The sequence below is a fragment of the Lathamus discolor genome, chromosome 3, assembly GCF_037157495.1.
Source record: "Lathamus discolor isolate bLatDis1 chromosome 3, bLatDis1.hap1, whole genome shotgun sequence".
Lineage (NCBI taxonomy): Eukaryota > Metazoa > Chordata > Aves > Psittaciformes > Psittacidae > Lathamus > Lathamus discolor.
This window is the reverse complement of record NC_088886.1, coordinates 106,432,816-106,460,497: the sequence shown is the minus strand read 5'-3', so window position 1 is coordinate 106,460,497 and position 27,682 is coordinate 106,432,816. Positions and strand designations below refer to the sequence as shown.

Genomic DNA, 27,682 nt, shown 5'->3' with positions numbered 1-27,682 from the left:
TTTTGGAGAGGTAAAAGGCAGAGACATCTCAGAGTTTCATAGCTGAGGGGCCTGGGGATTTGGCCCCATTGTGCATACAGGTGAGGGGACCCCTTGGTGGGTGACCTGCAGGAGTGGTGTGGGGGCACAGGGCAGCTGGGTAGAGCGGCTTCAGGCTGCAGATGCTCATCCTGGCCCTCATTTCTGACTCCCCTAAGGAGCCACGGTGCTGTTTCTCAATGCCACTGACATGGACCGATCCAGGGAATACGGGCAGGAGTCGATCATCTACTCCCTGGAGGGCTCCTCGCATTTTCGGATCAATGCTCGCTCAGGTGAGGCTTTGCACGTGCTCTCCTGCTTTTCCTTTCAGTTCCCTCTCCTCAGTTTCCCCTGTCTTTCTTCCCCATCCTCTCCTTGGAGCAGCCTGCTTAGGAGACACACAATCCAAGGGATTCACCGGATTTCAGATACCACCACTTGCTTGGTCACGGTGAGAGCTTTGGTTGAGGGATCAGTGGGAGTGACACCTAAGAAAAAGCTTTGGCTGCAAGGTCTGACGTTATCGAAGGAACTGCTGCCCACCTTCCCCCACTGACATCATTTTCAGTTCGTTATGGGCAGAAAGCAGTGTGAGGGATCTCAGGCAGTTGTTAGATGGGCTCCCATGGGAAGTTACAGAATGAAGTTTGCAGGAGCTTACTCACATGCTGACCTTTCCAGGATCCATCTATTTGAAAATGAATCAGAAGAAAGGGCCCATTTGTGAAGGATCCTGTTTCTGGATTTGAGTGTCCCTTTTTTTCACCAGTGCCCCTGTTCACCATACAGCATCTCTAATCTCTCTTATCCCCTGTGGCTGCAGGAGAAATCACAACGACATCTTTGCTGGACCGGGAGGCCAAGTCTGAATACATCCTCATTGTCCGGGCAGTGGATGGAGGCGTGGGCCACCATCAGAAGACAGGCATTGCTATGGTGAGTGTGTGAAGGAGCAATTCCCATCACCTCAAGCCATAGGTGCCTGCCTGGGGCTGGCACTGGGAAGGGCTGCCCAGGCACCAGTGCTTCAGTTCTACATGCTAGCAGTGTTTAATTTTAGCTGTGTGAATGGATAAAGAGCTTAGAGTGGCGTCTGCCCTCTGGGCTACTCCTGTCACTGCTCGCAGCCCTTGCAGAGTGACTGTCCAGGCTATGTAGACCTTGAAATCAGTCTCCCTTTCCTGGCAAGCCATTCCCTCAGGAGCCACTTGACCTTCCAGAGCTTTACGTGTCCAGCTCTCCATGCAAAGGTGATAACAGGTACCTATTCCACCTGCAACATGTCTCCCTTTGTCCATGCCGCTTGAGAAAATGCTTAGTTGGAGAGCCTGCAGGCAAGCTTAGTTGTTCTTGATGATTGCTATTCACATACTGCCTGTATCAAGGGTTTCCAGCCAGTTTGTGATGCCTAGGCTCCTCAGACAGTTCTAGTGGAGACACAAGCCATTGCTGTGCGGATTGAAGCCCAGTGCTTTGCCTTGCCCTTTGCAGACATCAGGGAGGCCAGCTGTTCACAGAGGTTTTGTAAAAGTCTTTGGAAATATCAGGTCGAAAGCCAAAGATCCATCTCTCACTGCTCATGGCACCATGTTGGTTTGAACATTTCATAACATTTGGGTGCCCTTGGCCCTGGAATGCTCAATTGGGTTGCAGGAGAAATCTCCCGTGCAACGGAGGGTGATGCAGAGAAATACTATAGTTGTGCTGAGGAGATCCCTAAAATAATTGTCACTACTGCTGAGGGCCTTGAGGAGGAGTATGATCCAGATAGCAGACCAGAAGCTCCCTGTGCAGCCTCCCAGAGGCACGTGATGGCCATGGCTAGGCAGCGTGGCAAGATGGATGCTGGCTTCCCCTTTGGGGCTCCAGACGAGATGATGTTCTCCTAATAGTTTCAATGAAAGGCTAAATGAAGTTTTTGCAGCACAGCTGGGGGGAAAAAAACAACACCAAAAACCAAAACCAAGCAACCAGCACCACCCCACCCCCCCAAAAAAAAAACACCCAATAACCAACAACAACAAAGAAACCAAACGAAAGCCATCATAGTTCCTAACAATTTAAAGACAATTAAAACTTGGTGAGAAGTGGGTGGTCAATTCAGTTAAGGATATACACCAGGGACTCAAAGCTGTTCCATATAATCATTCTTGATCTGGGAATAAGAGTCCATTCACGGGCTTTGCAAGGTCCCTGGGTGTCAGACAAGCGCTTGGGGTGCTCAGAGTAGTGGTGGGTCACCAACCTCCCCAGGGACCACCTCTGTGCCTTGGCTAGTGCCCGGGGACTGTGGTGTCCAGATTCGCCTTCTCTGCCACCGGGTGGCACCAGCAGCTCAGCCTGGCGCGGCGGCAGGACCCGCTTACTTGGGAGCAGAGGGGACCGCAGGAGATTCCCGGCCAGACACCGGGGGGCTCCATCCTGCCCCTCTGCCATCCTTCCCTTGAACTACAGCTCTTCCCTCAGGCACTCGTGTAGATTCACAGGCTGGACTGAAACGGGTGATCTGGGGAGGTGAGAGACTCATAGACAACAGGATGCATCCCGCAGGCTCACTGCTGTCACTTAGATGCCATTTCTCACACTGAAAATGAAGCTAGGTAACACTTCAGGGCACCACCCTCTCCCCTGCTCTCTTGGCTTTGCACCTCCCACCCCCTGTTACCATACCCTCCTGATTTCTCATTTATTCCATTTATTTGTTCTCTTTTTACCAGTCAGTTTTTCCTTCCTTTCCAGCTGTGCTCCACTGCACCGTCTCCCCCACCACCATGAGCAATCCCTTCAGTGAAGTAGCTGCTTGAAAACACACCTTGTGCCCCTGCAGTTATTTTAACGGCAAAGCAATAAGCCCACAGGAGCCAAACCAAAATCAGATATGCCAAGGAGCCTTGGCTGTGAAGATGCAAGAAGCTGTTTTTCTACAGGCTTTCCCTCCGGAGGGTGAACTTGTGTTGGGTACCTGGTGCTGCTGTACCTCCAGGGGACATGCCGTGCTGCCCCAGGAACTAATACATCATTTGCTTTCTCTCTTGCAGGTAAACATCACACTGCTGGACATCAATGACAACTACCCCACATGGAAGGATGAGCCATACTTCATTAACCTGGTGGAAATGACCCCCCCCAACTCGGACGTCACCACAGTAAGTACAAGGGAAGGTGGTTGTTTCGCTGCAGCCTCTTCCTTTCACCTGGTGAGTTTGTCACCTGCTTGGCTGGAGCAGGGAGTCACCTCCTAACTGGTGTCACATTCAGTCAAGCACCGTCTGAGCCTCCTCACTGCCGCCTGTCCCATGTGTTTCTCCTTTCTGCTGGGATTTCATTTTTCCATCCCCGTATTTGGCGAGGTTTGCCCAAATTCCCCTTTTCTTAGCCTCTCCTGCGACCTCCTTCAAGGACCTCTCTGAAAGACACTGATTTACAGCCTTTCAAGTCCCTCCGGTGAAATAAAAGAGGAGAGAGGGAGGCTTGTACTCCATCACGCCAGGAGAAAAATGACGGGCAGGAAACAGAAAATAAATGAGAGAAAAGTGAAGAGAATCCACAGGATCATATAAGGAGGAAGGCTGCGAAAGAAAAGGAGTTGTGGGGAGGGGGGAGTTGGGAAGAAAGGTCTAGTAGCGCAGCCGGAGCCTGGCAGTTTCCTCTCTTCTGAGTGGCCCCACTGCTCAGCACCTGTTTGATGTCATCTTGCCTTTGACATCCCAATTTGTTGCTGGGAAAATAATTATTGTGTCACTGATATGATGTAAATTCAGCTGCCGGTCAAGCAGCAGGGGCCGGGGAAGTTATGAGTGTGATGAAGTTGGGGTTTTTTTAATGTAGATGTCCTCTGGAATTGCAAATGTCACAGGGAAGACAATAAAGCATAAAATGTCTGGCATGGAGAACTCCACCAGTGAATTATTTCCAGCATTTCCGATGTGGCAGCACAAGTTCCTCTGCGTGCCTGTTTGTCCTGTTCGTTTCATTTTCCTGAAGGAGACTTGTTTTCTAGCTGTCTTTATTTGAAAGTGAAAAGCCCATTGAATTGCTGCGTGCTTGTGTCTTTCTTGCCGTGTCATTACCTCCCAGGCTTGCAGAACAATTTTAGTGAGATTTAACACCACAGTAGAAGTCTCAAAGGTACAAAATCTCTGCAAGTATCATGAAAATATATAGCTGTATGGGGAAAGAACTTCTCGCTGCTGCTGGTATGGGGAAGCCTCTCATATGAGCTCAGCCTCATTGTTCGACACTGGTAGATCTACGTGAGAACTCCCTGTGGGGGCTAATTGCCGTCTTTAACTTTTGCTGTTTCTTGGGGGCAGGTGGTGGCTGTCGACCCGGACCTGGGGGAGAACGGCACGGTGGTGTACAGCATCCGACCCCCTAACAAGTTCTATAGCCTCAACAGCACCACGGGCAAGATCCGCACCACCGGTGTGCTGCTGGACCGTGAGAACCCCAACGCCCAGGAGGCCCAGCTCATGCGGAGGATCGTGGTGTCGGTCACTGACTGTAAGCCCCGCTTCCTTCCTGCTTCTCTTTGCCACCGTGTCTTGCTCCACCGTAGCTGGAAATTGCTGGGGCTCAGGTTGTGCAAGCGTCACCCTCCTCACCTCCCGCTTTCCCTCCCTGATGGTTTTCACGTGTTGAATATTCTCAGCCTGATTTTTCCTTTATGATGAAGTTTCTTTTTCTTTTCTATTTTAAGCACAAGTTGCAAAGATGTTTTTGAGGTTAGAAAATGAAAGTAGGTTAAAACCGTCCACTAAAACAAACCAGAAACCTTCAAAATGCGAGCACAGTCATTTCTGTAGCAGCCCTGACAAGGAGCCTGGGAGGCAGAAACTCCCCCTCTTCTCAGTCTGGCTCCATCAGTATCTAGGAAAGTCAATTGAGTAGCTGGTGGAAAAGAGCTGACCAAATGGTGAAATGTATTCTTCTCTGGAAATAGGATCTTAGGGAAACTTTTTTAGGGGAAAAAAAAAAAAAGGGATATGAAGGTAAATTTTCTATTATCCAGCCTGTTTCCAAGAGGCAGGCGGCACATACAACTTCTGTCCCTTTATATTCTTGCACCACTCAGCACTGTGCTAAAGCCACTGTCCCATTCATCCTGCCAGAAAGACAGCGATAAGCACAGGCTGGTGTTGCTCTTGTTTTCCAGCTGCATGCACAGGTAGCCATTGGTCTGCCTTGCATGCCTGCTGCCAGGGTCAGTTTTGTCCTGCCAGGGGACTGTGCTCATTAGTCTGACTAGCAGCAGTGAAAGGGGTAACATGGACAAGTCAGTGCCTCTAGGGGACAGCCCCATCCTGCATTACTGTCTGCATAGGAAGTGAGGGCTCCTTTTTTGGGGAAAAGGGTGGAAACGATTGGAGGCATTAACCTTGAGACCCGGTTCCCGGCCTCCACAGGTGGGAGGCCACCCTTGCGAGCTACCAGCAGCGCCACAGTTTTCGTCAACCTGCTGGACCTGAATGACAATGACCCCACTTTCCAAAACCTGCCCTTCGCTGCTGAGATCGCTGAGGGCCTTCCTGCAGGCTCCTCTGTCTTCCAGGTGAGCATGTCCCATTGCTGCAATGCCCCGCGCTGGGAGCTGCTGTCACTGCCATTGCTTCTGCAAAGAGGGCAATACATCCTGTCCATCCTCTAGCAATGCAACTGGGAGGATGCAGAAGGGGTTGTGCTATCCCACTACATGTGCTTGCTCCCAGCAGAGGGGATGCTCCAAGGCCCCTTTGTTTCAGCCCAGCATCCCTGAGGGCAAAGAAACACTCAGGATTTATGTACTGTGATTTTCATTGTCAGGAGATGATCAGGCTCCCCAATGCTCACCCCTTTGCTCCCTTCCCTTCACCCTCCCCACCAGGTAGTGGCCATCGACCTGGACGAGGGTCCAAACGGACAGGTGACGTACCGCATGCAGGTGGGGATGCCCCGCATGGATTTCCTCATCAACAGCACCAGCGGGCTCGTCACCTCCACCACAGTGCTGGACAGGGAGAGGATCGCTGAGTACTACCTGCGGGTGGTGGCCAGTGATGCTGGTGTGCCCTCCAAGAGCTCCACCAGCACCCTGACTGTCAAAGGTGGGTGCATCAAGACCCCTCCAAGCCCTGCCTGGCTGCAGAGCCCCCTCTGGTCCCAAAAAGATGGGTGACAAGGACACCTCACCAGAGGAAATATAGTTTATATAGGAGACACACTGAGGAGTCAAATGGGTGTACGATTTGACCCATTATGCCTGTTTTTATATACAGCAACACATAGGGAGGGCAGCCCACTGCACTGCCATCTCTGCAGACCTTACATCTTGCCCAATGTGAAGTCAGCATAGTGCAGAGATGGGGAAAATACGGCATTTCTGGCAGAGCCCCCAAATTCTGTATTGTTTTTCTTTCATTCTGCCATTCCCAGTGTTTCTTTTTCTTTTGGCCTGCCTTTTGCTTCAGCATGTGATTTGCATCAGCTGCGTGTCTGGACAGCCCAAGTAATCCCAGTTCAGAGCTGGGCCTTTATTCTGTGGTCTGTCTTTAATTTAATACATTTCTATTTAGTGGCCTTCACACAAGGCTAGTGCTGAGGATAAGCATCATCTGGAAATAAACTGACTTTGCATTATCCTCAGGCCTGGGCTCGGAAAAAGAAGTTTCTGGTCCTGTAACTCCAGAGCCCTCTGCCATACACCAGGAAACACTGAGCTTATATTTAAGCCCCAGATTTTCCTTTGAGTGGGGATGGAAAACAGTTTGGTCCAAACAGTAACTTTAATTACATTTATGTAAGGTTTCTTTGGATGTAAGGGGAGGCATCTGTATGTTTCAGAAGCAACTAAAATACAGCCCGCAGCAGTGGGGACAGTTCTTTACAGCCTGTGCTCAGGCACCCCTGCCACACAAATGGCAGGGAGCAGTTTTTGGAAGCCCAACAGAATGCAGATGCCTGGCATCTGCAGCCCTGATGCCAGATCAGGGGCACACAGATCTGCTTCCCCTTTCAGTTCTGGATGTGAATGATGAGAACCCCACCTTCTTCCCGGCCGTCTACAACGTGTCGCTGCCTGAAAATGTGGCCCGGGATTTCAAAGTGGTCCGGCTCAACTGCACGGATGCTGACGCTGGGCTGAACGCTGAGCTCAGCTACTTCATCACAGGTATGCCAACCTTGCAAAACACTGCAAAGGGGTCTTTGGTTATGGGAAGGAGGAGGCTGCCTCAGACCTTAGCCACGGTGCTCTGCACATCAGCGCGGCCTTTTCCAGCCCCTTCAAACCTTGTACGGTATCGCCCTCTGCTGAACAGCCCCGCTTGGCTCCAGCCTTGCAGACGGCCTGTGCCCTGCCCGGGGCGAACCCAGGCATCCCCTGCCCTCCCACCTCCGAGATACAGCCAGGAGAAGCATGAGGATGGGCAGAATACGCTGGGGAGCGAGGGCTGGGGCAGCATGCGCATTTATGGTTGGAAGCCCCTCTAGAGTTTTAGGGTATCTCATAGCCCCGCATGCAGGTGGTTTTGGGCGGGCAGGGAGCAAGCAGGCATCTGCAGCACCTGCAGCAGGAGACTGGGGAACCCCCTGGACGTGCTTTGACTTGCAAACTGCACATGTGGCATTTAGCCCTCAGGAAGAGGGCAGAAATAGAAGTGTCACCAGAGTCATTTTTCTCACAATAGCAGCCTCACTCTTCATCTCGCAGCCGCTCCAGCTTCCCTCGCAAGAGAAACGGTGTGTGTTGTCCCACAGGTACCGCAGGCCATGTGCAAAGTTACCCCAGTTTGCTTCCGAAGCATTCAGGAAATGATCTGGCTCTTACATGATTCAGCTTTTCCTACAACCATCTCTCCTTTCCTGCGCTGTGATGCAGGCACTGCGTTTGGTGTGGCAGAGAAGATGCTCTGCCCACTTCTACTGCAGAGACGCTTTGTCTAGAACAAGACACAAGCTCGTCCTACAAGCTTGCCTTGCTCACAAGTGTGTGAAATGCATCCCTTCAGGAGGGCAGGCTAAGCACTTGGGTTTTCCACAGTTGGGCTGACCCCATGCCCAGGCTGCAGCACCCCATGCAGCGTGGACTCTGCTCTCTGCATCCATTACAAAGGGTGACTTAGTCCTTGTCCTGTGCTGCAGGTGGGAACCAGGATGGCAAATTCAGCGTTGGCTTCAGAGATGGGGTGGTCAGGACAGTCGTGAGTCTGGACAGGGAGACCGTGGCATCGTATACACTGATCCTGGAGGCCATTGGTAAGGATTTCCCACTGTTCCCAGAGGACTGCTGACACACAGCCACACAGGGTGGCTGCGCATGTGCCGGGTGGCCTCAATGGAGAGTCAGACAGACAGCAACCTTTGAGGCACTCTGTAAACCAGAGTTTGGCATTAGCATTTCACAACCCACATTAATATATAACTCCAACATGACTTGCAGACAGTAAATTCACCCCTCAGGCTCACCCAGCTCTGGGGCTTTCCCTTTCCCCCAGGGCAGGCAAGGCCACCCATTCCCAAGAAGCTCCACACTATCTGGGGCAGACCTCCACCCAGAAATGCTAGAGCCACAGCATCATTCACCTAATGCCATGCCAGCCTTTGGCTCAGTGGCTGCCAATTAATCCAGAGCCACCTGGCACAGGTCGAGGGCCTATGTGCCAAACACATCTTGGCCATAATCCCCAGAGTTTTATAATGACGTGCCTGATTACAGAAGACTTAGACATCCCTTTTGAAAGGAGAAGTAAGTGGCCTGGTGAGGAATCTCGGGGGCATGGCATTGCAGGTGCCACAGGGTCTGCAGCAGGGATGCCGTGCTACCTGGGCATGCAGGACTGGATCCCAAGTGGTAAAGGATCTGTTCTGCCCCTCCAATGGGTATCAGACTGCCTGTGTTTTCCCAGTCAGCAGATCCCATGGGCTCCAGCCCATTGGATTTAATGCTCACTCGCACTGGGCATGTTGGAAAAGCCAAGCACACTTATGGTCCACACTGCCTCACCTTTTGTGCCATGTCCTTATCTACTGAACATCAACCGGTCCTGGTGCTCTTTGGCTGTGAGCTGAGCTGGGTCTACAGAAAACCCATCAGACCCCTGTTTGCCTTCATCTCCCAAATACCTGACCTCCAGCAGTCCCTTCCAGCATACATCACTCTCTTAGTCTATGGAGCTGCTTTAATGACTAGCTGTGTTTCCAGCCTCCCTGGGCAGTGGCTCCATGGCAGAGCTTAGGGGTGGTTCAGCTTTTCCATTTTCTTTCAGGACAGGCAGAATAAAACCAAACCACGCCATGGTTCAGTGTGGGATTTGCAAGCTGCAAAAAAGACAGGATTTTAGTTTAAAAATTCTGATCCTGTTAATTTCAGCAGCTGAGGGCTGACTATGACCTGTGTGTAAGGAGATGGAGGTGACCAGAACTCCCCTCACCTTTCTCTCCCATTATAGACAATGGCCCCACTGGGAACCGGCGCACTGGGACTGCCACGGTGTATGTGACTGTCCTGGATGTCAATGACAACCGACCCATCTTCCTTCAGAGCAGCTACGAAGTCAGCGTCCCCGAGGACATCCCAGCTGCCAGCAGTATAGTGCAGGCATGTGGCTTTCTTCCACCAGGGCCTGTGGGTGGGTGAAGGGGTGGGTGAAGGGGGTCCCCCACTCTCCATGCCCTGGCACCTTGGCTGTCATCTGCAGGAAGCCCAGGGCAGAGATTTTCTCTCCCCTCGGTGGTCTGTTGCCCCAGGAGAGGGCAAGATGTGAACTTGCTTGTGTGCTCCTCTGCACCTTTGGTAACCCAAACTGTGAGCACCAGGGGGAAGACACAAAAGTGCAAGGCAAAAATAAGAAATTCACCCATTTCTGCAGGGGGGAGAGGAGAAAACCCATGCACCGTGCTGGTGAAGCCCCTTTGCCTGGCTGGGTCCCTATTTTTTCCCTCCTCCCAGCAGAGAAGGGGCTGAGAGCGGAGATCTCAAGGGGAAGGGAGAAGAGTGCAGGCAAAGAGGTGCTCTGAGAGGAGGGGGGAACTGAGGGAGAAAAGCATTTGAACTTTGCTTTCATTTTTGTTCCTCTTCAAGGGAGCAGTGGGCAGAGCTGAATGGCTCAGTGAGCCCTGAATGAATGCTGGCATTCACACAGCCTCCAAGGGCTTCCAGCATCTCTTCAAACCCAGAGCTCTTCTGGAGCAGGCACCAAAGGCTCTTTGCAGAGGGCCCTGGGAAGGCTCCTCCTGCCTTGAATACCTCTCCTGGCACAGGGAAAGGGGCAGCTTTGTCCCTGGCTCTCCAAGGCTGGGTGAGTCACCAGGAGAAGAAAGGAGCCTTTTGACTCTTGCAACAAAGGCTTGCTGGGAGCCCTGCTCTGGGCAGCCAGTCGCCAAGCGTGAGCCCTGCAGCTCCTCGTCACCTGTTGTGCCATGGCACATGGTACGTGATGCCTGCCTCTGGGGTCAGGCATCTGCCTGCAGTCCCTGCCCCTGGGGTAGAGGTGTGTAGGGGAGATGTGCAGGCAGAGAAGAGCCCTGCCACGGGACTCCTGAAACTGAGCCTGGTTTTCAAATCAAAAGACTTGAGAATGGAGGAAACCCAAGTCTGATAACAAAGTCCCTCTTCTTAGAGAATGATTCCCAAAAGAGGGGATGCCCTTGGAAGTGTGTGGCAAAGGAGAGGCAGTTTTAGGGGGAAGTTTGTCTTCCATAGAACAAAATCTGAGGGAAATGGAAATGGGCAATCACCTGGGTTTAGTTTAATTTACACCTTTAGTGTGAGCCATTTCTACTGAAAGTCTCTCCCTTCAAATACATCCCCACATCCCTGTGGCAACAAGAGAGTTTTCAAAGGCTTCCCCATCCTCTTCTCTGAAAGCCAGGCAGCCCAGGGCCAGAGGAGAGCAGGAATGCCCCAGCAGCCCGGAGAGGTCCTGATGCAGAGCTGCACCTGATGACCAAGTGAAACCCAGGGAGATGGGCTTTGGTGCTCACCGTGGGGCCTCGCTGAGCATGGAGACTTCACCCAGAGGGGTGAACTCAATAGCTGAACATAGCATGAGCTGCAGACCTGGAAGAATTAAGCCACTTTTTGTGTTTTGTACTGATTCCTCTAAGCACGTCAGCTTACCTGCTGGTTGTTGTACCCTTTCCCAGCAGAAATGAGCAGCTCAGCTTTGCACAGTGCCTTTCCAAGCTGGCAGTGGCTGCGAGCCTCAAAAGCTCTCTTTAATGCATTTATAGGCATGTTTACCTGCTCCCACTGCTCGTTTATTGAAACAGGTTTCCAGCAGACAGCTGTAGCATACATCCTTCCAAGCATCTACTGCAGCAACCACGGCTCATTGCAAGGAATGAGAGTAGACAGGGACCGGGTGGCACACAGGGGGCACAAGCCTTCCTCTGCCTTCTTAGGACCACAACTCAGGGACAATCTCAGCTGAAGACTGCTTTTTGTGAAGCGCATTTGCCCCAGGATGCCTCTCTTCAAAGCAGTATTTGTTGGGTAGCCAGCTTGCTCTTCTCTCGCCCAGGTTGTTTGTTCAGGTGGCTCGCAACTTGCACAATGTTTTCCAAAAGAAATGAAGTGGCAGTGTCTTTTGGACTGCCTGGTGGTAGCTGTGTGTGGTTGTAGTTCAGATGCCTCCACCTTTCCTGCCAGGAAACAGTAACCTGGAAAGCATTTTGAACCTGAAATAGCAAAATCTCTCATCGCCTTGCAGAGTCACTGCCTGGAAATGAGCTGCTCAAAGGGGCTCTGCCAGGATGCTCAGAAGGGAACTGAGGCTGAACCAAAAGCTTGGGAAAGAATAGCAGTGTGGGGTGAGTTAGTTCCTGCAGAGGAGGGTCACATTTTGGTGGACTCCATGATATTCCAGTTCTGGCCGGCAAGGGAGCTTCTGGGGCAAGTGAGCTGTCTCTGGGACATTGGCTGACTCCTCCTGAAGGTGTTGATGGAGCATCGCAGGGAGCCCAGCCGCTTCCAGAACCTCAGCTGGGGCTCACTTGCATCCACTGGGTGATGCGGCATGCACTCATGGGGCCCAGAGCGGGCCTGGTCCAGCGCCGCTGGCTTGCAGAGGGTAACAAAGATGAGGAAGGTTGCCAGGAGGAGGAAGATGCAGATGAGTGCAACAATGACAAGCAGTGGGTCTGCTGTCTCAGGGGATGCATAGCTGGGAGGGACCAGCTCAGTGGCTGAAACCAGAAGCCCAAGGAGAGGCGTGGTAGGAGAGGTCCCATTGCCAGTGTCCTCTGTGCTCATCTTCCCTGCAGTGCATAAGGTAACACAGACAAGCGACATGGGTGATTACCATCTAGAAGCTGGACGGACAGCCACCCTCCATCTAGCCTGATGGATTTTTGGCTTGCCTTGATGTCCAAGCTGCGTTTTCTGTGACACAGTGGGGATAGGAGGAGTTTGTCTGTTTTGCCAGGAGGCAAAGCACAGAGGTGGGATTTATACTTGCAAACATTGACCTGAATTGAAGAGCAAAACTATTTGGTAAAGAGATCTAGCACAGGTAGTACTATGTACATATGGTACCATGGTCCCAGTGCTGACACACGTAGGGAACATGCACACATGTTGCATGATGCTTTTCTGAAAGAGATAAATAATCATACACTAGAGACAGTCCAAAATCTTCCCCTCTGAGCTGCTGGGGTTTGGTTCTTCTCTGTTCTCCAGAAATGTGGGTTTATTGAATGAACTGTCATTTGGCCTTTTATGATTGCACACTCTCCCCAGAGAAAATGGATAGTTGGTTGAACATCTGCCCAGTTAAGTCCTCATCAAGCTGTACTGCACTATTGCCTTTTTAGTTGTTCTTTTGTTGGTTGTTTGGTTGGGTTTTTCAGGGGTGAAGCGTAACACCATCACCATGCTTGTGCCCAAAAACCCTCTTGTGTTAGGCATTTTGCTGACCTCGTTTCACGTTCAGACACGTTGCGGGTTTCTCAGCCAGTTCTGCAAACCAGCTCACCAAAGCCTCATCAGTAAGAGCTCTTACTGAACACCTGATGGCTGACTCACCAGGTCAGATCTCCCCAGCTTGCATCCCCAAAGCAGTCTGCACCTATCATTTTGCTCCCATGCACTCTCTTACATATGTTCCCAGGGGCCAGCATCTCTCCAGCTTGGAGATGAGGGTTGGGGAAATATTGCTGTATCAACCCTCTGCAGTGCGGCAGCTTGGCTTGGCTCTTGGTACTCTAGTCTGTGTGCTGGAGGAAAAGCTTTATTATGCTGACTTTCCTACAGAGGGGTGGGAGTTAGAAAAGTGATGGAGAGCTGCTAGACTGGTCTGTGGCCAGGCAGTCTCCTGGCAAGTATGGATTTCTACAGAGACCATTTAAAACTGAGAATTTAGGAGGGGAAAAGAAGGGCTGCAGAGACTGCCAGGGTCTCTGGGTCTGCTCTTGCAGCCACCATCCGAAAGCCACACGGGTTTGTGAAGGCAGCAGCCATTCACCACAAAGCGTTCAAAAAAGGGGACAGGAGACATCAGTGACATGTCTTTAATCACTGACTGGAAACTATGAGACACCACGGTGGAGATGAGCCTGGCGGAAAGAGAGGTGTTGCGTCAGAACAGGCAAGCATTTCTCACTGTCCACATTACGCAGGTGGAAACAACCTTAAGCAAACACTCTGAGAGCTGCCAGGCCAAGCACTCAGAGGTTAAGGAGTCTTTGAAAGTGGGTTGTCTGTGCCCCAGCCATACCCTCCCCGTGCATACTGCAGGCAGGCTCAGGGGACCAAGACTCTTGTCGCTCCCCCTAAAGTGATGTTTTTACCTCTTCTTGCCTGGCTCAGCCACTTCCCCCCAGCTTTTGGAGCAGAGCAGCCCCTGGCAGCCTCAGCCATCCCAAGGACCCCTCTGCCCCGCAGGCAGGCTGCGCCTGTGCACTGCCCGGGCATGAAAACCAGCAGGCAGGGCTCCTGCTTACTGTGCACACCAAAGGCAGCCTGAATCAAGGTTACCACAGCTACCTTAATTCTGGCATTTACTGACCACATGTGGTTTGGCTTTGTTACCTTATATTGTTCATTAAGAGCAAGCTGGGAGGCCTCGGCAATTTCTTCAGGTAGTGTTTTGCTCTGTCAGTGGTGGCTGTAGGGTTTTTCTTTTACATCCAGCTGACTGTCCCTTAGAAACTCCTCACAACAGATCACACTGATGTTTCCCCAGGCTTTTTCAGCTATGCCCTCTTCTCTAGCTTCTGAGCCACCCTCTCATTACACCCAGCTCAGGCTCCAGAGGAGGTCCAGGCTTTTCCTCACCTGATCTCTAAGACCTTTCAAAAGAAGAGCCAAGTACATGTGAGCAGTGACTCCTTTTTGGGGTTGATAAGTTTTCAATGTATTAACGTGCACACAGCTCTCCCCCTCACCTCCTGCCTGAGACAGAGCTACAGCTGTTTCAGCAGAACTTCAGAAAGGCCACCAAAACTGTGGTCCTACCAGCAGAAAGGTCAGGGCACGGTAAGAGCAGCACTCCCCTTGCCCACAGCACATGTAGGAATGAGGGCTTCCCTCCTGCAGGGTAGGAGCTTCGTGCCTTTCTGAAGCATGGCAATGGATCAGTTGCCCACAGTATTTTGTACCTGCTGGGCCAAGCTGCTTCCTGCATCCCTGTACCATTGCCCCTTCCCAGCATTGCCGTTCCCACCCAAGCCCCACATTATTAAACCAGATGGGTTAAGAAGAGGTTTGCCCAGCCTGGCAAGCCCCCACAACAGGATCATTGCTGCCTGATCTACTCTATCAGGAGATGTCCCCACGAGTGCTTAGGACCCATTACTGGGCAAGAGGCAGCCAGGGATCAGAGGGAAAGAAGAGAAATTGTGAAAAGCAAAATGTTCCTGAGGAAAGTAGAAAGGAAGAAGAAACTACTCTTGTGTGTGAGCAGCAAAGAGCGTTACTCTGCCCAGCACCGGGTGCTGCCTGCCTGGCTTGGCCCAGCTGCATAGTTTGGCAGGAGTTTTTCCATATGCTCCCCCTCTCTTTTCTCTAACTCCTGCAGAGAAAGAAGAGGCTGCTTTTAGGCACTTCTGTGCCTGTAATACAGCTCAGATGAAAAGCAGCTCTCTTGCCCCTCCCCACCTTGCTTAGAGACACTTTTCTGGAGCTTCCTAGCTTTTCCCAAGTCACTAGCTCGTTCCGCTCACTTGCAGGAATGCTGTAAGGTACCAAACACACAGCTTACCGACCCGGATAGTTGGGTGCTGAAAGCAAAGGGCTGTAAGTTATGCTGTACCCCACCACCCTCACTGTTTAGCAGAAGTGCTGCATCCGCAGTACTTTCCCCCTCTCCCATCACTGGGACAAACAAAGCAACGCGACAGGGAAGGGAGGAGGGATTCCTGACTTCAGACCCACCCCAAACTCCGCGTCTCGCCTCTCCACTGCTGCAAACGCAGCCCTTTCCCCATGCGGCTGCGGGATGGCGGCACGTCCGCGGTGTCTCACTCGCCCCTCGGGGTTAGCCTGAGCGGCCAGCGGTGGGTTTGCCACGGGGGTTTGGGCTCCCTACCTCTCACCGGCTGGCCGAGCTCCCGCACGCCTGCCTTGCCGCCTCTCCCACCTCGCTCCGCCGCTGCCAGCCCCCTCCTCCCTTTTGCAGGGCAAGGGAGGGTGGGAGAGAGCTGGCAGCCAGGCTGGGAGCAGCCTGAGTGTGCGAAGCCAAGGGGGGCACTGAGCCCCCTCCCGGGCTTTGCCAGTGCGGCGGTGCCCTGCGGCTGGGCCCCGCTGGCACGAGGGGTCGAGCACCCGGGATGCATTTTCCTGCGATTTGCCCCTGCGGGAACGCTGAATGGTACAGTCGTGGTGGGCCGAGGGGAGGGGGCTGCGGGCTGCCCGCCGCAGCCTGCTTCCCCGCGCCCCAGCAGCTCCGCAACAAGCTGCCTGCTCTTTTCCCATCCTTTTATTTCCCCGCTCTTTCCTCTAACGATTCGGACCCCTTTGCTGCAGCTGTGGGGTAAGGTAGGCTTAAAAGGCTGGCTTTGCTTGCAGCCCACTCTCACTAGCGGGGGGGGGATAAAGCAGGCTGGAGGCACCCAGCATTCAGGTGCACAAGGTGCCTTGCACCTGCAGCAGAAAGAGCTTTTCTCCCACCACTTGCATTCGAGTGCAATTGTTTTCCCAAGTTCGGGACAGTCTGTCAAAGTACCGCATCTCCTCTGGGACCTCAGTGAGTCAAACCAGCAGCAACTGAGCTTTTCCCAGTCTGCAGGCTGGTAGGAGCATGCATTGGTTTAATGCAGACTGCCTGGGGTTTTTTTTTTAAGTAAGAAACAAATACCTGGGCAAGACATTTTGTGTGGTTTGTGTGCTAGAGCTGCCTGCAGCCAATGCTTGGGGTGAGCTGGGAAAAGGATGGCTAAGGGGGTGTTTGCAGGGTGCAGTTTGCTCATCAAGCTGAAAATCTTTCCATTTGCTCTCCTTGAAATGCATCTTTCCCAGCACAGCTGGGCAGAAAATGAATAAAAAGCTGCAAGTTTTGTCTCCCATCCCATCCCTTAGGGTTTCCCTGCCACCACTGCCACCTCAGCAGGGCATTTAGGCTGGTGGGATAGCTTTTCCCATGCCAAGGCCACGGATCTGCCTGGGCATTGCTTGCCTGCCTAGGCATCGATGGGTGCAGGGCCCACCCGCCACACGGGAGAGCACACAGCCCAGTTCCTGCCCAGAAATGGCCTTGGAGAGACCCAAGGGTGGAAGAGATGGTGTTTGAGGGAGAGCTCTCTACTGTGAAAGGAAGGTGCTGGGTCCGTTGTGAAACATGGAGCGAGGCATGCATAGGGTTGTGTCCAGCCATAAGCAAGGTGTGAACTGGTGTGGGACAGAGAGAGACAGTGTGTATGTGGCACGGGTGGGGAATCCAGTTAGTTTGCAAGTACAGGGGTCAGCATGTTCTAAGGTTTCTGCTGACACAGATTGACTTAGTGGAAGGGCACAAGAGCCATTAAAGGCATCTCAAAACTGCATTTCAGAAGAGTATCTCATATGCGTGCAAGTGTTGTGTGGGGCTGTTGATGAAAGCCAGCCCAGAGCTTTAAAGCTGAGCCCCTATAAATGGCCTCACTGTTCCTGCTGTATGCGCACCCTTTGCAGCATCCCCTCCTCTTTTCAGTGCAAGTCTGGGTGCAAACCCCCACCTGCGGGAGAAAAGGAAAGCACTGGGTAGTATTTGTAGGGAGAAGATGCAGCAGCAGATGCTTCGCCAAGGGAAGCAGGTGGAAAAGAAAGGCTAAGGCATTCCCCACGTCCTCGCCGTGGTGATTTGTAAGCAGCCGCCACTGCGGTTGTGCTTTGGATCCTCTGTGGGAAGCGGTTTCTGTGGAGGGGAGATGCAGTGGCTCAGTGCCAGCCGGGGAGGAAGCCCCGGCCCCGCTGGCCCTCACCATCTCCCGCTTCCCAGCTGCCGGGGCCAGCGGGCTGCGGTTTGCGGGGAGAGCTGCAGTGTTGCTCAGCGACACCAGAGGGGACCCGTGCCTTGGGTTTCCCCGGCCGGCGGCTGCTTCGGTACGTGCACGCACTGTGCAGTGCAACGCTGTTAAGGGGTGCTCCCAACCCTCCGGTCCTGGTCTTGAGAAGACTCAGCGGTGTCCGGACCACCAGCATGCGCTAGGCTGGTCGTATTCATGTTTCTTTCCTTAATTTTTACATATGCTGCTGTTGATTGACTTGCCCCGATACTGTGGGCTACGTGCCCAACAGGCACAGGACCAACTCTCCCTGCCCAGCGCAAGCCATCCCTGTGGACAGGGAGGCTCCATCCCCAGCGGCATCTCCAGTGGTACAAGCATTGGCACGTGAAGCGGGATCAATAGAGGCTTCTCCACCAGAACACTGACCCATGGGATTCATGGCGTGGTCTTCAGGCCCAGCTCCCAACCCAAGCCCATCGACGTGGCAGCTGAGGGCTCCCAAGCCCTTTATTCCTGCTGTCTGGTGACAAGGGGAGGGTAACTTCTTTTGCTTTGCAGCTGGTAAGCTCCTGGCTCAGGTGGAGGAGCAGGATGTCCAGCCTCGGCAGCGTGGGAGGACTTGTCATGGTCTGGAAATCTCTGCACTTCTCCTTCAGTGCTTTTCTTTTCTCATAAAGGTGAAAGCCACAGATGCGGATGAAGGCATTAATGGGAGAGTGTGGTACAGGATTGTCAAGGGTAAGTCCAGATGCCCCTTCGTGCATTGGCGAGTTTGCACCAAACTCTGGCCAGCTGCGCACACAGCCTCAAGAGGTTGCACTCTCTACCCTTTTGCACTTTTCAGTCCACAAAAACATCCTCTCCACCCTTAGACAACGTGTTAACATTAGGGTTAATTTCTGGGGGATGATTTGTCATGGATGGACACCTAGATGCCGTAGCTTCTGGCTTGGCCAGGGCCAAACCCTGATGTAGCTGAGCCTGATGTAGCTGGAGGTGATGGGACTTGGGTTTTGCTGGGTCACATTCCTCCAAGAGAGCTTCCTCAGCATGTCACCAGGACTGATGCAGTGGTGTTGGACAGCATCCATCTCATTTCTTCCCCCTGCCAGGAAACGAGCACAACAACTTCCGCATCAATCCCAGCACAGGGTTGGTGATGCGAGGCGTGCGGCACCTTGACAGGGAGCAGAACTCCTCTCACGTCCTGGAGGTGGAGGCCTACAACACAGAGCAGGGACCTATGAGGAGCTCCGTGCGGGTAAGGAGCTCGCAACCACCCAGAGGTGGACAGCAGGGCAGGGCTGCAGAGGAGTTAATGCAGAATATTCAGGATCCTTCATCAGAGGGCAGTCCTTTCCAGCCCTTGAAGGCATGCAGGAAGCTGGAGGAATCTGGTATGGAAATGCTGATGCAAAGTCTCCGGGGGCTGTGAGTGGAGAAGAGCTGGTGGGATCTTTTTTTGTTTGGTTTGTTGTTTATTTTTCTTCTTTCCTGTGACATTTCATTGCAGTAATGCTGCTAAGTGGTGTGGCAGCCACTGTCGGAGGGAGTCCTGCTTGCCCAGCGAGATGGGGCTCTGCTGCCAGGAGGAAGAGCTGAGCCTCAGCCTGTTGAAAATTGTGTCTCCTGGCTAGGCATCTATTTAAATAAGCCAGGACCCGGTGGCAGTAATCTTTAGCAGTGACACACTAGCTTCCCACGGTTCCCACAAACCCAGCCCTCTGCATCTATTTTTAGACCCACTGGTGGGGTGGGCTTTGGCCAAGCGTGACATGCCCACAGCACCAGCAGCAAGTAGAAAACCAGGAGGAGAAAGGGTGCTCCCTGGAGAGACAGCAGCTCGACCTGCTGAACTTTGAGCAAAAGTTCCCACCAAGTTACCATCGTTCCCATGTTGCGGGGTCTCTAACTGCAGGGTTATGAGCAGGAGATCCCAAAGCACACTGAAATTAATATACAGACTGTTATCTCCCTCTGGCCAGGGAAATCCTGAATCACTCTAACCATGGGGCTTGCTTAAATCTATGATGTTAAACTCTATGTTCACCCTCCATTACATGATGTTTGTACTAGAAATAACATTTCTCCTGTGCAGCAGACGCGTGCCATGTGTTGGCAAGGGTTCACAAGCCTTCCTGGCTCACCCATGGTTTCTCTGGGGTGTTTCACAGGTGATCATCTATGTGGAAGATGTCAATGATGAAGTGCCGGTGTTCACCCAGCGGCAGTACAACCGCCTGGGGCTGCGGGAGACAGCAGGGATAGGGACTTCGGTGGCAGTGGTCCGGGCCACTGACCGAGACACAGGTAGGAAGCTGGAGGTGACAAATACCCCACTTGGTGGGGAAGTGGTGAAATCAACCGTTACGCAGATCCTGGCTTGGCTAGGTTGAAATCCCCAGGTGGGATGGGCTCTGCTCCGTGGTTGGGGTCAGCATTGGTGGTGCAACCTCTTCAGGATGCTTGATCCAGCTGGCACCATGGTTCCTGCTCTGTCCCAGGAAATGGCGGTCTGGTGAACTACAGAATCCTGTCAGGGGCAGAAGGGAAGTTTGAGATCGATGAGAGCACTGGCCTCATCACAACGATCGAGTACCTGGACTATGAGACCAAAACCAGCTACCTGATGAATGTCTCTGCCACGGACCAAGCGCCCCCCTACAATCAGGGCTTCTGCAGCGTATACGTCAGCCTGCTGAACGAGCTGGATGAGGCTGTGCAGTTCTCTAACAGTAGCTATGAGGCCGTGATCATGGAGAACATCCCCTTAGGCTCTGAGGTGCTGCGGGTCCAAGCTCGCTCCATTGACAACCTCAACCAGATCACCTACAAGTTTGACCCCAACACCAATGCCCAGGCACTCTCCCTCTTCAAAATCAATGGGATCACTGTAAGTAGCTACAGCATGGGCCCTTCTGGCTTGGTTGTCCACCATGAACTTCAGTGTTGGTGGCTGACACAATTGCTGTTCATCCTTGGCAGGGTGTGATCACGGTCAAAGGCCAGGTGGATCGAGAGAAAGGGGATTTCTACACCTTGACAGTGGTGGCTGATGATGGAGGACCAAAGATTGACTCTACAGTGGTGAGTAGATTCTACCCACTTCCCCACCATCCTCTGATAACCTGAAGTCACCTCCCTCTTTCTCTGGCATGGGACAGCATGTCCTAGTTGGTCTTTCTGCTCCAGCTGGAAACCCTGATTTGGGGAAACCCTCCATTTAGCTTCTGCATGTCACAGGCTGGGATTTCTCAGAACAAAAAGGAAAAAACCCATCCCAAACTGTAGAGTTTGCAAGCTAAAACTGTTTTAAGAGAGGTAAATTTGAGTGCCTTGAAATACTTCACTGTGGTTTATATTTAAGAGGGGTATATTTGGCAGTTTCAAAGGCAGCCGCGTATGGGGGTGATTTGCATTTCTCTGCTGGGGCAGGAGGCATGCAGGGTGCACTGCCAGGAAGTTTATCTATTAAAAACAAAGGGATGCACCAACAGAGGAGCCTCTGAATCACTGCAGCGGGTACCTGTGGACCCCAACACTGCTACAACAGGATGCAGGACTGCCTCTTGCATGTAGCTGCACCTCCTTATCCCTCACTAACTCTTGATTCTCTCTTTTCTGTTTCCTGCTCTGCTGTCCTCCAACAGAAGGTAAGCATATCCGTCACACCGGCACCATCGTGGGGGCCAGCATCCATCCCAAACTCCATATTGAGCTGTGGGGAGGGACCGCGGTGGAGATCTCCCAGCCCATCCCACCAGCACCAGCCTCTGTGACACCCTGCTGCTGGCGAGCAGAAATCCCAACACCCTGATCTGGCATCTGGGACAGCAGCTGCCGGATCCATCACAGCAGCTGAATGGACTCTCCCTGCTCCTGGCTCTCTGCTTTTAATTCAGTGGCAACAATAACCGAATCACCCCGAAGCACACAACTCACTCCCCAGCTTCCTCTGGGATGTTGTTTCATTCAGCCTGGACACACCTGGGGCTTGGGGCACCCATAAATAGAGCCCCGGGAACAGAAAGGCTCTTCCTCTCCCGTTTCTGTGTCGTGTTGCAGCTCTTGGATTACAAATGTGATGAGAGCATTTCCTCTGGCTAATTGTGGCCAAGGTAGCCTGGTCCCCCATCACCTGCAGTTGGGGTGCCTCTCTGAGCATCTCCCGACTGGTCTGTCACTCACTCATATGTCTCCTCCCAGGAGGAAGCTCAGGTCTTCTCTAATGCCCATCTCTGGTTTAAATATCTGCAATTCTGTCTTCTTTGTGCCACTTTAGCTTTAAAGCAAACACTACCCAACATTTGGGCTGTAAGCACAGGTGAAATTGCTGCTTGTGAAAAGCTTAGCAGGAAAGGTTCACCCTGAAGCAGCATGAGTTGCTCTGCCCAGCTATTTGGAGGATAAAAAAGCAGAGGATGCTCCATAGAAAAATCCACCACTGAAAGCTGCAGCACCATTGCACTTTCTCCAACCTCTAAGCATCCCTCCATCTCACCCTTCTTCTCCTCTGTAGACAGGGAAGTAGCTTCAGCTCCTGGGCTCAAATACCTGCACCCATTCCCACATGGGATGGACAACACTGACACTGTTGGCACCTCAGAGGGGTACAATGGGTCGAGAGTTTGCCGGAGCTGTCAGTTTGGCTTTTGATGCCGGGTGGGCAGGGGGCCAGCTCCTGCCCTGGCCCTGCCTGAGCCCTGTGCCATGTCCATAGGTGACCATCACGGTCCTGGATGAGAACGATAACAGCCCCCAGTTCGACATCACCTCCGACTCGTCTGTGAGCGTGGCAGAGGACAGTGCTGTTGGCAAGCGTGTGGCTCTGGTCCTCGCCCGTGACCCAGATGCAGGCAGCAACGGGCAGGTAGGGAGCCTGGCACAGCAGGCTGGAGCTGCCTGTAATGCTGTGATAGTGTTTCACTGAAGCAAAATGCCTCCATCAGCATCTTCCCAATCCCTTCCCCTCCTCTGCGTCCCTGCAAGAGCAAACTGGACATTGATGCCAAGAGTTTTGTTTGTGAAGTGGGTACCAGCACTCCCCAATAGAGGCATGCAGCACGAGAGGAAAAACATCCTTCTTGGGCTGTCTGGGGTAAAGGGCTCTGTGGGACACATGTCAAAATGAGTCTGGCAATTGGAAAACCAGCTGTGGCGTCTCCTGCCATGGGGAATGGCAGCGAGGCCCTCCCTTGGCAGGCTGAACAGGAAGCTCTTTGACATTTGTTGTTTTCTTTACCATATAGAGAGAAGTTAATGAGGTCCTGTCACCCTTAATACCAAAAGTTGCTAGCATCATTGAAGAGCTATGAATGAGATCTGGGTTGGCACATGGGTGTTTGCTTTGGGGTGGCTGCAATCAGCCACCATACCTGTGGACCCCAACATGTTGGACCTTTTAAAATGCTTAGAGACTTCCCTAGGGGATGCTGGGTTTATTATTGTAGGGTCTTTTTCTCTCCTTCCTCCTCACAACATTCCCTGTTTTTCTTTTCCAGGTGACTTTCTCCCTGGCTTCAGGGAACATAGGCCGAGCTTTTGAGATCCGTACCACCAACAGTACCTATGGAGAAGTGTTTGTTGCACGGCCACTGGACCGGGAGCTGCTGGATCACTACACCTTACGAGTAAGCACCAAGCTAGCCTGCTTGCCTCCTTTGGCTTCTTCTGGTTTAAGCACTGAGGCTGTTTTCTTGGGGCTGTGATCTTACAAATAATGTTTTTCTTGAAAATCCATCCCCGACTGCAGATCCAAGCCTCGGATGGTGGTGTGCCTCCCCGGAGGAAGGAGCACACCCTGCGAGTGAACATCCTTGATGTCAATGACAACCCCCCTATCATCGACAGCCCCTTCGGCTACAATGTGAGCGTGAGTGAGGTGAGTACCCAGCCCTGCTTCTCTCCTTCCATCCTCCCAGCTGCATTGTCCCCACCTGCCCTGTGGTCAGACCTCACCTTGGATGATTTAAGGGTTGGTGGCCCCTTGCAAGCCCTCCCCTGTGATGGTATTGTAGTTTTGGGATAGGAGACAGCTTTGCAGTCAGCTTAAGCCCATGAGGATGCAGGGACCAGCAGGGAGGAGAAGTGGCTACACACCAATGGAAATGCCACCAAAGTGACACAGGAGGTGGTGCAGCACAGAATAGGAATTGCTGTCAGGAAGCTGCTCGGCAAGAGCTAGATAATTAAGCAATAAAACACAATCAGGCGTGAGAAAAGACAACTTATTTCCTGTCAGTTTCATTCTTGGACCGGGGGGTTCTCAGTTTGATGATGAAGAATGAAATATGAGTAATAGCCGGTGACACTTAGCTGTGAGGAACTGCCGCTCATGATTAATAGCTTTGCATTAACGTTATTGCCCTGTTAGGGTTTTCTTATCTATTTAATACATGTTCAGAGCTGGTTGAAGAACAGAATTTCTGTTTTGATTTTCCCTGTAATGGGGCCATCCAAAAATAATTAGCTGAGCTCCGAGTCCATTCCACAGCCTTCACCTTTGCACACACACTGGTTTCTACACTCTTCCAGGCTGTGCCAGCCGACATAGGACCTAATGCACTTAGCTTTCTGCAGCAGGGAATCAAACTCATTCGTTGCAATAAATGGGAGATGCGGTAATGTAAGGAAAAATAGGTACAACGTTGATGTGTAGCAGTAGCTGGCTTTGGTGACTTAGCAGCAAATATCACCTCTTAGTTTTATTCCATTTCTTTTTAAAAGTTAATGTAGAAAATACATTTAATTTCAGAATTTCAAGCCAAAAACTATGTGAGCACTCAAGCAAATGGCAGAGCCTTCCCTTACTAAGCCTGTGGCTGATTCTCAGCTGAGCTAGCAGTGGGAGAGCAAGTAACCTTGTTAAGTTTTTGCATGAAGTTTTTGCATCTATTACGGAATCACAGACTGGTTTGGGTTGGAAGGGACCTTAAAGCTCATCCAGTTCCAGCCCTCCTGCCATGGTCAGGGACACCTTCCACTAGACCAGATTGCTAAAAGCCCCCTCCAACCTGGCCTTGAACACTGCCAGGGATGGGGCAGTCACAGCTTACTCTTCCAGTACCTCACCCAGCCTTATAGTCATACGATCACAAGAGTAATTTCATCTTAAATGTAATACAGTCAAAACCCACAACAGTAGGAGAAAGAACTAACCTGGAAAGCAAACAAAACCATTTCTAGTACAAGCCATATATAAATTACAGGAAGAGGATTACAATAAGGGCTTAATGAAACATCATTTGCAATAAGCACCAAAAAGAATAGCATCCAGGAACTTGTGAAGGAAAGCAGCCTTCTGCTTGGCTGCTGGGTGTTGGAGCAGCAAGTTTGGAACCTCAAGCACCGCAATGCCTGGGAAAAACCCTCTATATTAGAATTATGTTATGAATTGCGTATTTTCTATGTTATGAGGTGCATGTGATCTATGTCATGTATCTCTGCCACTCACCCTGCCATCTCACCCTGCAGAATGTTGGTGGTGGCACAGCAGTGGCCCAGGTACGTGCCACCGACCGGGACATTGGCCTCAACAGCGTCCTCTCCTACTACATCACGCGCGGGAACGAGGACCTGACTTTCCGCATGGACCGTGTCACCGGCGAGATTGCCACCCGGCCCTCCCCACCAGACCGCGAGCGGCAGAGCTTCTACAGCCTGGTGGTCACTGTTGAGGACGAGGGCAACCCTTCGCTGTCGGTGAGCCACCAAAATGTGCTTTCCAAGGGGATGGAGCTGGGCAGCACTGTGGACAGTTGTCCTGGGTTTACCAGGAGCTGTTTTGCTCCTTCTTAGTAACTGGTGCAAGCCCTGTGTTTTGACTTCCAGCCTGGGCTGAGCTTAGATATTGAGTGTGGAAAGGTGGAACAGCACAGGGTGCGATGTTTTGGTGATCTGGCCATTTGGGTTGTGACTCAGGGTCCAAATCTGCTGAGTATAGGTTTGGTTCAGAGCCTTCTTTGGCACCTGGTCCTGCAGGACCGTCTCTTGCAGTCGCTTGGGGAGCTGCTGTCTCCCATCTGTAAATGCCAAAAATATCATGAGCGTCCCAAGGACAAGTGTGCTGGCAGCTGCAGGATTTGCCCTGCCCACCAGTTTCTCACACTCCGAGTCTGAAAGGTCTCTGGACGTTGCTCACCTATCTCATGGCAGGGGGTCACTGGATCAGCATCTGAACCACAGTTCAGCTCACCATGTGTCTGCTCTAGTGCCGGCAAATGAGAAGAGCTCCATTAATTACTACTATAGCTGTTGTGACACTTGGGCAGCTTGTTGGTCATGTTGCTGCCACCTGGAGTGCCCTGCCTATGGTGAGCAGGATTTGAGCTTGCATATGCGGCCTGATATAATATCCTGTCCATCATACTTTGTTCTGGGGATGTGGCCACCTTGCTTTGTGGTTACCAGCCTGCAGCAGTGCCCGGCAACTCAGTTTGCTGCAGCCTGGCTTTTCTCACTCGCGCATTCCCCGCTCCACAAGTAACAAGTTTCACTATTTGGGCCTCTAAAGAGGACTCTGGCCTGGGAGGGTCAAATAGGCAAATAACATTTGGGGCATTTTCCAGCCCTGAGTCCCTCCTAACCCCACAGCTCTGCAGGGACGTGAGCGAGCAACTGTGTGCAGAAAGCAAGCCCAAATTGTGAGATGGGGAGGAGTGACACCCTGCATGACACCCTGCCATCCTTCCTCTCCCCAGCCCCTACCTGCTATCTCTTGCCATCTCTCTGATCTCCCAGCAGAGCTCTCGCTGCAAAGCCCTGCTGTACATTTTGAGGAAACAGGTTGCAAACAGCAGCGTGAACTGTGGCTTGCAATTCTCACTTCAGGCTTTACACTCTCGACTGCTCCCTCCTGGGTAGTTCACACACCTTCTTGCGCATTGCCATCTTTTTCTTAAGCCATGATGCCACTGTGGCTTAAACCTAGTCAGTCTCTTCCCCCAGAATGAAAGAAGGCAGCTTTGTGTAACTGCAGCACCCAATACTGCTAGCTCCTCCTTGTCCCCATCGCCCCAGCACCATGGGAGCATTGGTGATGCTGCTGTGGTGAGGAATGCCGTGTGCTAAACTGGCAAATCCCATTGCCATGGCAATGCGCTCTTCCCTTCCTGGTGCCAAAGAAGGCGAGTGACACAGCTTATCAATTCACACTGGTGCAAAGCAGTGTCCCAGCAGCCTCGCTTGTCCTCAGGGCTTCTGCTGCATGACCACCACATCACCGGTGAAAGTTATGCCAGCAGCAACGATCAAAATCCTGCCATGCTGAAGCAAAACAAAGTGTCCAGTGACCCGATTCCTGAGTGGAAGGAAGTTTCAGCCCATTTCAGAGCTTGCGGATGCTTAGGTCTTGTGAAAGGCTGTCCCGCATGTCACTTGGGGACTGCTGGCCTCATGCCTGGATCGTGAAATGATGTCTGTCAGGAGTTTGTCGCCTACCTTGCTTTCACAAGTCTGGGCTGATGCAGTGATGCACAAAAGGGGATTATTGTCTATAATTTGTACATGTACTTCACGTACTTCATGTACTTCAAGATTTGGCCTTCTGAGTACGGGAGAGGCAGAGGAGACAGAGCTGGAAGAGGACTTGGAAGTCCTGGGATGATCTGTGATATCCAGGACAGCAAGGGTGCATGGAAGACTGGCCATCCTCTTGGCCAGTCTAGAAATGTAGGGGAGAAAGGCTAAAAATGCTGCTGATGAAAGGAAAGCATTTACCCCAACAAGCACTGCAGGAAAGAAATCCGTCACAAGCTGGTGAGCTGCAACTGGCAGGTCCTGGTGTCCTTACATGGGAATAGCAGGAGTCACCCAAGCTGACACTGGTGCAAGCCTGCAGCTGCACCTCCCCAAGGGCTGGCCCTGCTCCAGAGTCTTCAGGATGCTTCTGGCAGCGGAAGGAAGGATGCCTGGCCAAGGGTGCTGCATCAACCACATGTGCTGGAGCTGGACTCCTGCTGATATCCACAGACCCCAGGCACTGGTGGTGCCCTGAGGCAGAGCAGATCAGTAAAGCTCCTCAGATGCCTATCTCACAGCCACCCTGAGCCAGGGCTGCTCCAGCCTCTGCAGTTTCTGTTCCCGTCCACCCACTCCAAAACAAGAGTTCAGGTGAAGTGCTGCAGCTCCTCACTCTCCTCATGAGCAAAGCCGCGGGTGCTGATGCAGTGGAAAATAGCCAGCAGCACGGCACTAGCTCAGTGTGTGTTCCCAAGCCAGGCACTCGCAAGAGGTGGGGGACCCATCAAGGTCCTTAAGGGCA

At 52.2% G+C, this 27,682-nt stretch overlaps 2 protein-coding genes across 7 annotated transcripts in view; one reads left to right on the top strand and one right to left on the bottom strand.

Moving 5' to 3' along the window:
• CDH23 (cadherin related 23) overlaps positions 1-27,682 on the top strand; it is a 210,215-nt gene that overhangs the window by 149,577 nt on the left and 32,956 nt on the right. For 3 of the 6 annotated variants that reach the window (XR_010610789.1, XM_065671015.1, XM_065671019.1), the window contains exons 20-37: positions 198-314; positions 845-957; positions 3,060-3,167; positions 4,335-4,524; positions 5,427-5,572; positions 5,885-6,104; positions 7,016-7,168; positions 8,140-8,253; positions 9,447-9,595; positions 18,099-18,159; positions 18,534-18,682; positions 19,596-19,731; positions 19,926-20,314; positions 20,407-20,508; positions 22,142-22,291; positions 22,923-23,051; positions 23,174-23,302; positions 24,895-25,122. Coding sequence is in view for 5 of the 6 variants with exons in the window: in XM_065671015.1 (XP_065527087.1) it covers positions 198-314; positions 845-957; positions 3,060-3,167; positions 4,335-4,524; positions 5,427-5,572; positions 5,885-6,104; positions 7,016-7,168; positions 8,140-8,253; positions 9,447-9,595; positions 18,099-18,159; positions 18,534-18,682; positions 19,596-19,731; positions 19,926-20,314; positions 20,407-20,508; positions 22,142-22,291; positions 22,923-23,051; positions 23,174-23,302; positions 24,895-25,122 (2,783 nt within the window). In the remaining variant the exon portion in view is untranslated. Of the gene's footprint in view, positions 1-197; positions 315-844; positions 958-2,819; positions 2,980-3,059; positions 3,168-4,334; positions 4,525-5,426; positions 5,573-5,884; positions 6,105-7,015; positions 7,169-7,693; positions 7,738-8,139; positions 8,254-9,446; positions 9,596-18,098; positions 18,160-18,533; positions 18,683-19,595; positions 19,732-19,925; positions 20,315-20,406; positions 20,509-21,071; positions 21,075-22,141; positions 22,292-22,922; positions 23,052-23,173; positions 23,303-24,894; positions 25,123-27,682 lie in introns of those variants that run through there. The other 3 variants (XM_065671023.1, XM_065671016.1, XM_065671017.1) reach the window with 3 other exon arrangements.
• On the bottom strand, positions 11,738-15,901 carry C3H10orf105 (chromosome 3 C10orf105 homolog). Its single transcript, XM_065672825.1, has 2 exons — positions 15,525-15,901; positions 11,738-12,255 (listed from the first exon to the last, which is right to left on the bottom strand). Exons 1-2 carry the CDS (start codon positions 15,769-15,771, stop codon positions 11,834-11,836), a joined length of 669 nt encoding a protein of 222 aa, XP_065528897.1. The 5' UTR covers positions 15,772-15,901; the 3' UTR covers positions 11,738-11,833.